At 44.1% G+C, this 13580-nt stretch overlaps 1 protein-coding gene across 1 annotated transcript in view; it reads left to right on the forward strand.

The window, feature by feature from the left end:
* The first annotated feature begins 1336 nt into the window (after nucleotides 1–1336).
* The window catches only part of LMNB1 (lamin B1), a 58652-nt gene continuing 46408 nt past the window's right edge, over nucleotides 1337–13580 (forward strand). Inside the window, exon 1 of the mRNA XM_047778533.1 lies at nucleotides 1337–2097. Coding sequence (XP_047634489.1) covers nucleotides 1739–2097 — 359 coding nt within the window. The 5' untranslated portion in view covers nucleotides 1337–1738. The remainder of the gene's footprint in view (nucleotides 2098–13580) is intronic.

A 13580-nucleotide genomic window follows, 5' to 3' on the forward strand; every position in this document is an offset into this window, starting at 1 on the left:
ATGTGTCCCTAATAGGTTATGAGGTGCTCTTCTAGGTTATAGTTAAGGGCAAGGCTCTGGAGTCAAATGAAGCCACTTGGGTGTCAGTGCAGTCCTGTGTCCTGCTGTGCTGTAAGGAAATTCATCTATTACATGGATACATTTTCTTTTTTTGGCCACCCCGCCCATGTGGAAGTTCCCTAGCCAGGGATCCAACGGGCGCCACGGCAGCGACCCAAGCACCTGCAGTGACAACTCCTTGATCCTTAATCCACTGAACCCAAAAACTCCCCAAGGATACATTTTCAAATGCAAAGACTCCAGTTCCCACATCAAAAAGCAAGTGTGTGGACGGATAATTCAACAAAAGCTCAGGTAAGGCACACAGACAATTTCAGTAAGTGTCTGCCTGAAAGTTAAAATGGATTAATGGACATTCTATTGGCATTGTTGTCAATTACATTTTAGGGATCCCTTTGTAAAGCAAAAGTCATTTCTACTTAAGTTTTCACAAGTTTAGACCTTGATGCCTCAGATTTTACTGCAGCATGACAATAAACAGCATGTTTACTATGTACTTAGTAACATGTTAATCGTATCACTTGTGAGGTGGTTTTGATTTTATAGCGCCCTAAATTGTTAAGAAATAGATGGATCAGGGACTGCTCATCAGCAGTTGGTGTTTCTGGGATCTTATCTGTCGGCTTGGCTTCAGGACACGCGTGCGTCACTTTGATGGGAGGAGGTGTTCTGATACACCATTTTCCCCTAGAGAGAAAAAAGGCTTCCCTTGGACCCCGCACGCAGTTGGTTTTGAACCTCGGACACCAGCGTCCATTACGTAACTCCAAGGCGGCTCGGCCTCCAGGCAGTTTTCCGAACCCTCTCCGCGGGGCGGGGTATAAGGTTACAATGCCCGCGGTCGTCCCGGCCTCTACGAGTTTTGCGCGTGGCTGTTAGAGACGTTTACTTTTGAATTTCCCTGAACCGCCGGGTGTGGGCGGCGGCTCGGACCCGCCCCGGAAACCTCTGGGCTCCTTCCCGCCATCCGCTGGCCCGGCCCCGCCGGGGGTCCCCGTAGGGTGGTGGGCAAGACCAGACCGGCTCAGGGCCCCGGGCCGCCGCGCGAGCAGCCCTCGCCGCTCCTCCCCGCCGCCCTCAGTCCTTCCCCCGCCACGCCCAGCCAGGCGCTCACAGACCCGACAGTTGCCAGAGGGCCTGATTTTGAATTTACAGGCCCGCCCCCTGCTGCTGGTTCCCCATTGGCCAGTGACGGTCACGTGAGGTATCAGAGCGCGCCGGCCATCTTGGGAAGCGCGGCGCCGCGGCCCGCGCCACCTCCGCCCCCCGCCCGCCCCTCCGCCCTCCTCCCCCCGCCCGCGGCTCAGCGCCGTTTGAGAGGAAACAAAGTGCTGCGGGCGGGAGACTCAGCGGCGGCGGCGGCGCGCGGATTCTGCTCGGCCATCTCGGCCACCCTTGCCCCGTATTTCCCGAGCGTGTGTGTGCGCGTGTGTGAGTGTGTGCATGTTTTCTTACACAGGATATTTTACGACTGATTGATTTTGTAGTCCTCCCCCTTTGCCCTTTGTGCTGTAACCCCTCTCCCGCCATCCCAGGTGCTTCGTCCTTCCTCCTCACGCCGGTCTCTCCGCGAGCGTGGGTCGCCGGTTCGTGCCTTCTCTCCCGCTTCGGCCCCTGCCGCCCCTCTTGTTCCCGTGCTGCCCACGGCCTCCGCGCCCCGCTCTCCCCGCCGATCGCCATGGCGACAGCGACCCCCGTGCAGTCGCGCACGGGCAGCCGCGCGGGCGGCCCCACCACGCCGCTGAGCCCCACGCGGCTGTCGCGGCTGCAGGAGAAGGAGGAGCTGCGCGAGCTCAACGACCGGCTGGCCGTGTACATCGACAAGGTGCGCAGCCTGGAGACAGAGAACAGCGCGCTGCAGCTGCAGGTGACCGAACGTGAGGAGGTGCGTGGCCGCGAGCTCACCGGCCTCAAGGCTCTCTACGAGACAGAGCTGGCCGACGCACGACGCGCGCTCGACGACACGGCCCGCGAACGCGCCAAGCTGCAGATCGAGCTGGGCAAGTTCAAAGCCGAGCACGACCAGCTGCTCCTCAAGTGAGTGCTCGCCTGGCGGCCGCGGTAACTCACACGAGGGGTGGGGGGCGCAGCTCGGGCGGGAGGGCGAAGGCCTGGGTGCCTACGCCCTTCGGAAAGGGCAGGGTTTCCATCTCCAAGAAGGAGGAAGAATCTAGTGTTTTTCAGCAGGCGCAGGGGTCCCGCAGGGGCCTCAAGTTGTAGCGATGGTAAAACCGGGATGTACATTTCCCGATCTTGGGTTCCCTGTGGGACCCGACGAAGTGCGCGCCTCTGGCCGCGGAGGAGTAACGCCCGGCTTCGGACCTCGGACTCCGGGATCCAGAAGGCTTTTGCGCGCCGAGGCCGGGCAAGCGCCAGGTGCGGGGAGGTGGCTTCTGGGCACGCGCTTAAATGCGCGCCACGGTTTCCGGCCGGACCGAGACAAAGCGTCTGGTGGGCTTGCGGGGCAGGAATGGCCGGCTGGGGAGGACGGGCTGCCGGCCTAGAGAATGAATGAGCTCTGCGCGGGCGGAGAGAGGAAGGGGAGGGACCTGCTTCTGGCGTCCTGGTCTCCCGGGGGTGGGTCTCGCTTTGGCGCGCTCAGTTTTGGCCCTCTGACTTTTTGCGATCCTTCTGCGCTTGCTTTGGGCTGGGAGGGAGGGGAGGAGTCAGAACTGCGCGCCACTGCCGGCTCCGGGCAAGTTGGGTTTTCGAGCTCCTTAGCTTTCCTTGGGGAAAGATGTCTGCTGGGGAGACACACGCGGGCCCTTGGGTGCTTCTGTGCACTGGACTCCACAAGAGTTTTTGCATGTTGCTGCCACCGTTCTCCGATCGGCTGACTGCTTGCCCCCGACAGCAGCCCCCTCCCCTAGCTTTTGCACCACTTACATATAGTCACTTGGTTTTTCCGGTATACGAGAGACCAAGCTCAGTCCCCGCATCTGTCATTGTGCTGACAGGTCAGGGCAGATGAAAGGATGTTGTGTAAATGTGGAGAGTTGTGGCGAGGGAGAACTTGTAATTATTCCACATAACAGGATCCGAATTTTCAGTCCAGGGCACAAGGCTAAATTTGCAAGCCTTTGCTGATCCTACCTTGCTTTTTTTGATGGGCAAAATGGCATAGCTGTCATCAGTAGGCAGCTACTGTTTATGTCACGCTTTAGAAGATTGCTCACTTTGCTCCCAGAATTCTCTACCCCCTATTGCCAGTTGAAATTTCTGGAGATACCTGATGCTGACTGACTTTGTTCCTCTGATATTTCTGTCTGTATCCATGTCTCGGTCTCTGATTCGTATATGTGAACTTCTATTTCCCTCTCTTGTTAAATACATGGAAAACGATTTGTAAGGAATATGTGTACTTCGTAAAAATAAAATAGTATAGATTGGTGTATAGTGAAAAACTGTACGTCTTCTGCCTCTTTCCAGGAGACAGTCACATTTAGCCCTTCTGTTTTTATTTCGCGGATATTTAATTCCACAAAACAAAAATAATAATTAGCTTATGTTTTTGTTTCCCGGACTTACTAACCTTTGGAGTCATCTTTGGAAATGGGTCAGTTCACTCACTACTGTTTCCATCTTCCTCCAGATTTTTCATTACTGAATTTCTTCACATCTTGGATGCGGTTGTTTATATGATTCACCATTATCATGTGTAGCACTAAGAAGAAAAAAACTTCAGGGCCAACTATGTAGGATCCATCCTGTTGGACCCATTCTGGTTTCAGAGATGTTAAAGCGTGGCAGAGGTTATGTCACCTGCCAGTTACTGTTTTATGCAAAAGTTAGACGGAGATTTGGAAGAAAAGGTTATTGCTCTCATGTTGCAATAGAGGCGATAACCCACAAGCAAATAAATACTGAATTTCATCTGATTTGAAGCATTTTGATGCTGGTGCTTTTATAATCTTTCCAGAAGTTATCCCTGAAGGTTTTTCACACAGTAACAAGACTGCCACCTGGCTGACTATAGTTGTAAAATGCTCTGCATGTGTTGTAAAATGCATGTTGGTTTCAGCAAGATTAAAAGTGAAGAATATGTGTGTTAGAATCAAATCAGTATATGTGATATAATGTTAGGTAATAACATAACTAGGGGGAATAAAAATAAAGCCGGATAAAGGGATGGTGTGGTTAAGAAAGTCCTGTCTGAGGACTTGATAATTGAAAACAGTTTTCTTTGCTATGGCAGGTAGTATGCTGGATTGTGTGTGTATGTGTGTGTGTGTGTGTGTGTGTGTGTGTATGTATACACATACATACATGTATTTTTAAGATTTGTATGTATATCTGTTGTTGGGATTAGCTGTATATATATTTTTTCGAAATGCCATCAATTCCTCAAAACATGTCACATTGTACTATAGAATTTCAATTCTGACTTTCTCAGTATAATTTTGTCCTTAAATAGCTTTTCATTTTTCTCATTGGTTAAAGAAAAATTTGCCTTGAGCATACCTTCAAATGCTTTGAAGCTATCTGATCCCAATATGTATTACATGAGGCAACTTTTGTCCCTTAAAGCTCTTTTCTCTTAAGATGATATACAGCTGACATCCTAGGAATTTGATTTACATCTAGTTTCCTCCTGTATCACATATTTTCCTTTCCTTGGTTTCTTCCCTCATTTTGTTGGGGAACATCCTTAGATAACTTATTCAGAAAAAAATGGCAGGAGGTAAACTTACCAAGGCTTATGTGTCTGAAAATAACTTTGATCTTTGTGGCATGCTTGATTGATAGTTGGGCTAGGTATAAAATACTCAACATTTTCCCTCAGAACTTGGAAAGTAACATATTGCCTCATTGTCTTCTAGCACCCTGTTGTTGTTAATGTCTACCTAAAGCCTCTCACAGTTATTTTCTTTTGGTAATTGCTTTGTTTTTCCTCTCTGGAAGCTTTGGAATTTTCTTTTATCCCCATTTCCTTGTATCTCATGGTGATAAGTCTAGGTATGGATATTCTGTTAAGCACTGTAGTTGTTATAAGTAGGTCCCCAGGAGTTCCTGTCGTGGCTCAGCGGTTAATGAACCCAACTAGCATCCATGAGGACTTGGTTTCCATCCCTGGCCTCACTCAGTAGGTTAAGTATCCAGCATTGCTGTGAGCTGTAGTGTAGCTCGCAGATGTGGCTTGAATCTGGCCTTGCTGTGGCTGTGATGTAGGCCAGCTGCTACAGCTCCAGTTAGACCCCTAGCCAGGGAACTTCCATATGCTGCGGGTGTGGCTCTCAAAAAGACAGAAGACCAAAAAAAAAAAAAAAAAGAAAAAAAAAAGTAAGTCCCCCTTCTTGATATTTCTTTAGCTCTGGAAAATTTACTGTATTCCCTATGTTTTCTGTGTACCATTTTCTTTGTTCTCTCTTATTGGAATTTTGAATGTCTTGTTTTCTCATTATTTTATTTTTTTCATTCTGGGAAATTTCTTTGCTTTTCTTCAGCTCAGTAGTGACATTTATTTATTTACTTACTGTCTTTTTAGGGTTGCACCCACAGCTCAATAGTGACATTTTAAAGACAGAAATCATACTTTTAATTTTAAGAAGTCTTTTTGTACAGCTTTTTATTTAGCTTTTATTTGGCTTCATCTATTGTACGAATTACTTCATGTATTGTATGAATTATTTTCTTGAATTTCATGATAGTGTTTAGGGTTTTCTTTTAAAAATTCTCTTCTTTTAATTGGATTATTTTCTTCCCTGATCACTTGTTCTTTTTACTTGGTGTGTTTTTTTTCTTCCCACTGACTATCCCAATTGCTGATCCTTGGTTGTCTGCATTTTCAAGGGAAGGGCTAGGTAGTGCTTGGATATTACTGCTGAATTGTTTAGGTAGCTCCTTCCCACTTTTCTAAATGGAAGAACAAAGTAGGATTTTGTCTACGAATGGGTCATGCTCTTGGCCAACTTGTTGGAAAAGCTGCAGCTATGTTAACGGGTGCCCAGGAGAGTGAGGTACAAAGCTGTTGCTGAATTAACCCATCATTTTTAGTTCTTCTGTAGCCCCTGTTTGCATGTTCTGTGATAGGTGTTTTATCTACATTTCATCTACTAGAAATTTGTCGAAATGTTTGCTAATGATCCTTTTTTTGTTCACTGCCCTTTTTCTTTCTTTTTTTCTTTCTTTTCTTTTCTTTTCTTTTTTTTTTAAATGGCTAAACCAGCGACATGGGAGTTCCTGGGCCAGGGATTGAATCTGAACTGCAGCTGCGGCAATGCCAGATACTTTAACCTTCTGTATTGGTTGGGGGGATCGAACCTACCACAGCAACCTGAGCCTCTGTAGTCAGATTCTTAACCCACTGGGCCATAGTGGGAATTCCTTTACTGCCTTTTTTCACAGTCTAGTGGGGTGGTCAATACCTATTGCCTAGTACTCCTTGGGAATCTTGGAAATCATTTAATTTTGAGCAATAATGGAAATATAATTTGTAAAATGAAAAGGAAGAAATGTTTTAGTGTCTGTTTGGGTCTGTTGAGCTCTTTTAAGAATAATTTTCTCTTTAGTATTTTTTTTGGGACTGTGCCCGAGTCAAATGGAAGTTCCTGTGCCAGGGATTGAATCTTCACTGCAGCAGTGACCCAGGCCACAGCAGTGACAACACCAGGTCCTTAACCTCCCATGCCACAAGGGAACTCCCTCTCTTTGACTTTTTATTTGGAGTCAGAGTTTTTGTAATTAAATCATTTAGATAGATTTTTAAGAAAACAAATCTCGAGAGGACTTATTTTTTATTTTTATTTCTTTGTTTTTTTTAGGGCCACACCTGGAGGTTCCCAGGCTAGGGGTCTATTCGGAGCTGTACCCGCTGGCCTATGCCACAGCCACAGCAATGCCAGATCCCAGCTGGGTCTGTGACCTATACCACAGCTCCTGGCAACACCAGATCCTGAGAGAATCTGAATTCCAAAATAACTTATTCCCTTTTTTGGTTTTTAAACATGCAACATCCCTCAGAGACAGAAGAATTCCAGGAGACATTTGCCCTTGCTAGAAAGAGTTTGACAACAGCTTCTTTGCAGGTGTTTGCTCTCTCATAGGGAAACTGATCTCAGATCTAAGATAACAGCTACTCTAGAATTCCCATTGCGGCTCAGTGGAAAGAAACCCAACTAATATCCATGCGGATGCCGGTTTGATCCCTGGCCCCTGCTTAGTGGGTTAAGGGTCCACTGTTGCTGTGAGCTGCATTGGTATGTTGCAGATGTGGCTCAGATCCAGTGTTGCTGTGACTCTGGCGCAGGCTGGCAGCTGCAGCTCTGATTCAACCCCTAGCCTGGGAACCTCCATATGCCATGAGTGCAGCCCTTAAAAAAAAAAAAAAAGAAAAAGAAAAAAGATACAGCTACTCTGATTTAGTCCAAGCCTAATTATATTTCCTTGGAAGTTTTTTAGGGGTCCACTTTCTAAAATGAATGCCATCAGTCAACACTTTAAACAAAAAAGTTAATTGACTTATTTAAAAATTTCAATATTAACTAATTATGCAGGCAGGCTAAATATAAGAAAATTAAATATGTTGATTCGTTGTTCAGTAGCTAGTTTTGTGGATGCATACTTTTTTGGTTCCTTAAGTGTCATGGGTTCACAGTCTTTTTTTGTAACACCCTTATGGCCACATGTGTTTGGAATAAAAGCAATTCCAACTTTAGGAAGCTAATGTGATGTCTACCTGTATGTGACACTCCCAGTGGGGTCTGGGTTAGCACCCTATATGAAACAGATATTTCTTCAGGGAAAGATATTAATAGTCACAGTAAGTGGAGAAAGACAACTAAAAATAGCGTCACGTCCATTCAGGTCAGGTTTTGTCACCAAATGAATTGATGAAAATTTTGGTTTTAGAGCTCTGGATTACAAATATGAGAGGAATGGTTTGTTTGTTTATTTATTTATTTACCTTTTTATGGCCACAATTTGCCCAGGCTAGGGGGCAAATTGGAGCTGCAGCTGCAGGCCTATGCCATAGCCACGGCAATACTGGATCATGAGCCACATCTGAGACCTGCGCTGCAGCTTGCAGCAATCTGCATCCTCACAGGGACAATGTCAGGTTCTTAAGCTGAGCCACAGTGGGAACTCTGATTTATGTTTTTTTAATTGACCACTTCTTAGTAAGTTCACTTGACTCAGGTTCTAGGAGTTGAACCTAGAACACAAATAAATTTTATTGGTTGATTGATTCATGGTAGATAGTCAAGCTTGAAAGGATGTAAGATTAACTCTTAAAGTGATTAACTCTTTATAGAGAATTATGAATTAGGAAAGTGGAGAGGGGGGCTCACTGCTATATAACTAACATAATGGATGCTGTAGAATTGTTTGAGATGCTGAGCAAGTCAATTTACTGTCCCTTCATTTCAAAAAAGTTTTGGGGAGTTCCCGTCGTGGCGCAGTGGTTAACGAATCCGACTAGGAACCATGAGGTTGCGGGTTCGATCCCTGCCCTTGCTCAGTGGGTTAACGATCCGGCGTTGCCATGAGCTGTGGTGTAGGTTGCAGACGCGGCTTGGATCCCGCGTTGCTGTGGCTCCAGCGTAGGCTGGCAGCTACAGCTCCGATTCGACCCCTAGCCTGGGAACCTCCATATGCTGCAGGAGCGGCCCAAAGAAATAGCAAAAAAAAAAGAAAAAAAAGTTTTTGAAAAGAATGTCTTAAGGAACATAGTTTAGTATTTGAGATGTATTAGGCCTCAAAGCTGGTGTTTTAAATTCATCTTTGAGAGGCCGAACAAAAATTTTGTTATTTAAAGTGGAACTTCATGTCTTTTCAAAGCAAATGGTATATTTTAAATTTTACGAAAATAGTACATTTTTTCCTCCAAACAGAATGAAGAGTACTGTTGGTTGTAATTTTTCAGGGTATATATGCATTTGAAGATTCATAGGCTTCCTGCCTTCATCCTCAAGCATCATGGTTTTGAGGAGGCTGGGTTTGAGGTTGAGGGGGATGGAGCCTACACAGTATATTCCTTTGGGAAAATGACATTCCTCTGATTTCCCTTCTTTAGTGCATTGGTAAGGAAACTTCTCTTGGGAATTTTGGATTTGTGTTTTCATTAAAAAAGTGTTTCCAGATGCTGATGTGCTACTAACAAGTATACTTGGGACATTTGTCAGTCACATTAGCCTGAGACAGAGTCATATTAAGCAAGAACATTAAGTGAAGGTACAGCTTCCTACTCTTTGTGACTTGGGGTATGTGATTTGTGACTTTAATTCTTTGAGCTTTTGTTTCCTTTTCAGTATAATTGGGACAGGTGTAAGTAGTGGTTTTCTGAATCACAGCAAAGATGAAGAAATCTAGACCTTTTTCTAGCCTGTCAATTTACTTGTCTCATAATAATGGGTGGATTTTTATCTGAATTGGCATTTTGAAGAAATTAGGAAGCATACTGAAATGAAATGTAACTAAGATAAACTAATTCTTCTTTTTTTTTTTGTCTTTTTGTTGTTGTTGTTGTTGCTATTTCTTGGGCCGCTCCCGCGGCATATGGGGGTTCCCAGGCTAGGGGTTGAATCGGAGCTGTAGCCACCGGCCTACGCCAGAGCCACAGCAACACGGGATCCGAGCCGCGTCTGCAACCTACACCACAGCTCACAGCAACGCCAGATCGTTAACCCACTGAGCAAGGGCAGGGACCGAACCCGCAACCTCATGGTTCCCAGTCGGATTCGTTAACCACTGCGCCACCATGGGAACTCCCTCTTTTACTTTATTAGGGCAGAAGGGGATGGTTGGCATCTACCTTATATTCATTACTATATATTCACTGTTGACTGTACATATTTTGGCCACACAGAGTGGAATTTAGTTGCATAGGCTAAACAGTATCTGCAGGGTTATTTTAACATATTTTTTCAGTTTTCAAACCTAAAATAATAAATGCTAATCTGCTTTAGAGACTTTTTCTTATTATGTGGGAAATCATTTGAAAAACAAAAAACTTTGATCCCATGTATTACTTGGTCTTTGGTTTATGTTCTGATTTTACCCTGATGGAAGCAAGTTGCCAATAAAACTCTGGTCTTAATGTGAAGCCATAAACTTCATGGTAAATAATTACTTTTATTTTCAAGGGAAGAACTTTAAATATGAAATCCCTAGACTTGGTGTTAAAGTCTAGGAGGCAGGTCCTAAGTAATTAAACCGTTATGATGCGTCCTTCCCTTGCTTTCAAAGGATGTTTGCTAGAGCAAGATGTCTTTGGAGTTGTTTATTCAAACTAGGAGGTTAGACTAAGTAATCGTTTGGTGTACCCAGATTCAAGGAAGTAAACACACAGAATGAAAGATTAAGCACCATAAAAAATATGCTGCTACATCTTTCTTTCCCCTCTTATACACTGTTACGCTTGTTCTTTTCATTCGTCCAGATGATGTCACCTCAGGTCTGAGTTAGAGATCTTTAGACTTTTAGATCATCACTGTAGGTTTGTTTCATGCCCAAACAGTGAGAATGAGCCTTAAGTTCAGCTGGGCGTTGGGACCCTGTTTTAACTGAAGTTCCCAATTTCTGGGATCCAGGGAAGTTTCCCAATCAGAGTTTTAACTTATACCCTCCCCCATATCTCTCTAACAAGAGGATTGTGTTTTGGGTGTTATGTTTGCAGAATTAAAAAAAAAAAACCTAATATTTTCTTGTTACACAGAAATTGTATGTTCATTGTGGAAAATTAGAAAATACGGATAAATACCAAGAAGAATATAAGTCACACGTAGTCCCATAAGTAAGACCTCTGAAGTTTTCCTGTTTATATTCATGACAAAAAAATGGATTCATAGTAAATATCAATATGTAACCTTTCATGCTACACTGCTTTGTGAGCTTCTTTACATGTCAGTAAATGTACTTTATCACTTTAAGGGTATGTCAACAGGAGTTCCCATTGTGGCTCAGTGATTAACAAATCCGACTAGGAACCATGAGGTTGTGGGTTCGATCCCTGGCGTTGCTCAGTGGGTTAAGGATCCAGCATTGCTGTGAGCTGTGGTGTAGGTTGCAGATGTGGCTTGGATCCCGTGTTGCTGTGGCTGTGGTGTAGGCTGGCGGCTACAGCTCCAATTCGACGCCTAGCCTGGGAACCTCCTTATGCCGTGGGAGCGGCCCTAGAAATGGCAAAAAGACAAAAAAAAAAAAAAAAGATAAGGGTATGTCAACAACTTTTATTGGCCACTCAGTTTGCTGTGACCCAAGGTGTAGGCTTTGCAGTGACTGTGTCTACCTGATTTCTGAGAGGTCGTAGAGAGCTGTGATTATCATCTCTTTTGCTGGCAGTATCACATTTTTTTCTTTTGGATAACTTAATGGTTAAATGTTAACTAATTTTTACTGGTTAAATGTTAACCATTGGATAAAGTAATAGTAAGTTTGCCAATTTTTGATGCCATTAACAGAAGGGTGTCCATTTCCCGTTTAGGGGAATTTATTTCTTGATTCCTGGGATTCTTCTTAGTTCTTTTTTTTTTTTTTGTCTTTTTAGGGTCGCACCCGTGGCACATGGAGGTTCCCAGGCTAGGGGTCTAATTAGAGCTGTTGGCCTCCAGCCTATGCCAGAGCCACAGCAAGGCGGGATCTGAGCCACATCTGTGACCTACACCACAGCTCACGGCAACGCCAGATCCTTAACCCACTGGGCGAGGCCAGGGATCAAACCCGCAACCTCATGGTTCCTAGTCAGTTTCACTGAGCCATGACGGAAACTCCTCTTTTTAGTTCTCGATCATTTTTATTGTTACACTCATATTGCAAGCATAAAGGAGTAAAAAGATCCACATTTAAGTTGTAATCTTTGCTGTGGGCTTGGATTCTAAGTGAGACATTCCTTAGCTAGTATGTTTCCTTGGTCCTTTTTAAAATTTAATTTTTTTGCCCTTACTGCACTTGTACTTATTGATCATGAATAGAATTATAGCACTTTTACTACAATCTAGCTCATTTTGTATATTCAGAAAATGAGACCTGGAGAGCTTAGAATACTTGTGCAGGATTCAGGACAAAAAACTAACATTTATTTCGTTCTTACTATGTTTGCCAGGTACTATGCTAGATGCTTTACAGGTACTGTTTTTAAGCCTTACCCTTTTTGATGAGTGAGGAAACTTCAGGCTCAGAGGGCCTCAAGTATTTTGCCTGAGATAACTTAGCAGATAAATGTCAGCTAGAATAGATCCTAGCTCTGTCTTCTAGCATTGTTAGAGGGTTTTTACATGGATCACCTCATTTAATACTGGCCTGAAGCAGGCTCATTGAGCACTGTCATCTGTCCTTGAACTTGAGGTCTTACACAAGACATGTGACTTTCAGGTTCATTTGGATGCTACTTTTGGAAGTGGTACTAGATGTACATTTTTCATGGTGATAGTTGAGATAATTTTTAATTTTTCATGAGGTTACAGTAACTGAGGCAGGTGTTTGAAATACTGAGGGCTTCATTTGCTAATAAGGAAAGGGTAAAAATGAATTACTCAGAGACTTCCTTTGTCTTTTCTTCCTTGTTGAAAAGCTTTCCTACTCCACAACTTAATAATAACTTTAAAAGAACTAAAATCTCTAAATAAGTCTTTAATACTCATGACAGAAATATTCTTTTCATTTTTTTTTAATTCAGCGCACATTTTTGGAACAGCTACTGTTACCGAGTTCAAGCTTGTCCTGCTTGCCACACAACAGATCAGTAAATCAAAAGATGAGTTTTGGGGCAAGGAATAGTGAGTTTAATCAGAAAGCCAGCTCTCCGAGATGGTGGATTAGTGTCCCAAAGAACCATCTTCCATCTTGCCAGGGTTTGGAGGCTAATTTCTTTTCTTCTTTTTGGGCTGTATCCGGAGCATATGGAAGTTCCTATGCCGCAGCTGTGCAGGTATTCAATGGCTGCTCGTTTCTTTTATAAAACAGAGAGGAGTAAAGTAAAAAGGTCCCTAAGTTGTTGCAAATATTTTCTGGGTTAGGCCAGACTTGGGAAGGAATAGGTTAATTTCTTCTTTCCTGAAACCATTCACAGGTGGACCTGTGACTGTGTCCTGTGAGCGAAGCAAAGGTTTTCAGCTTAAGGTCCAGGCATGGAAGGCAATGTTCCTGGAGTTGAGCCATTATGGATAATTTAAGCTGTAAGCAACATCATTTTAGGGATTAAGTTGTAGCAAAAGAAATAGAGTACAAAAGTTAAAAGAAACACATCCAATATGGAGTAAGATTTGTTCTTCCCTGTTATAGTATGGCAAGCCAGGCCTTGAACCAGATTCTGGGGATAGGGAGATGAGAGGCGCTTAGTCCCTGTTATCAAGCTGCTTACAGTCTAGTAAGGAAGACAGAAAACACACAGTACTACGATCCTATGACTGCAGTACACTCATATAGTGTAATAAGTGCTCCGATAGCAGTATCTACATGGTGCTATGGAGAAAGGGGCTACCTACGAGCCATAGTAGGAGCCTTGTAAAACTTTTGGGAGACATCCCAGGAGAATTGGAGAGGCAGTGAATCAGTGAATTGGGGTTGGGGGTAAGTAATACGTG

Source organism: Phacochoerus africanus, chromosome 4 (assembly GCF_016906955.1).
Source record: "Phacochoerus africanus isolate WHEZ1 chromosome 4, ROS_Pafr_v1, whole genome shotgun sequence".
Taxonomy (NCBI): domain Eukaryota; kingdom Metazoa; phylum Chordata; class Mammalia; order Artiodactyla; family Suidae; genus Phacochoerus; species Phacochoerus africanus.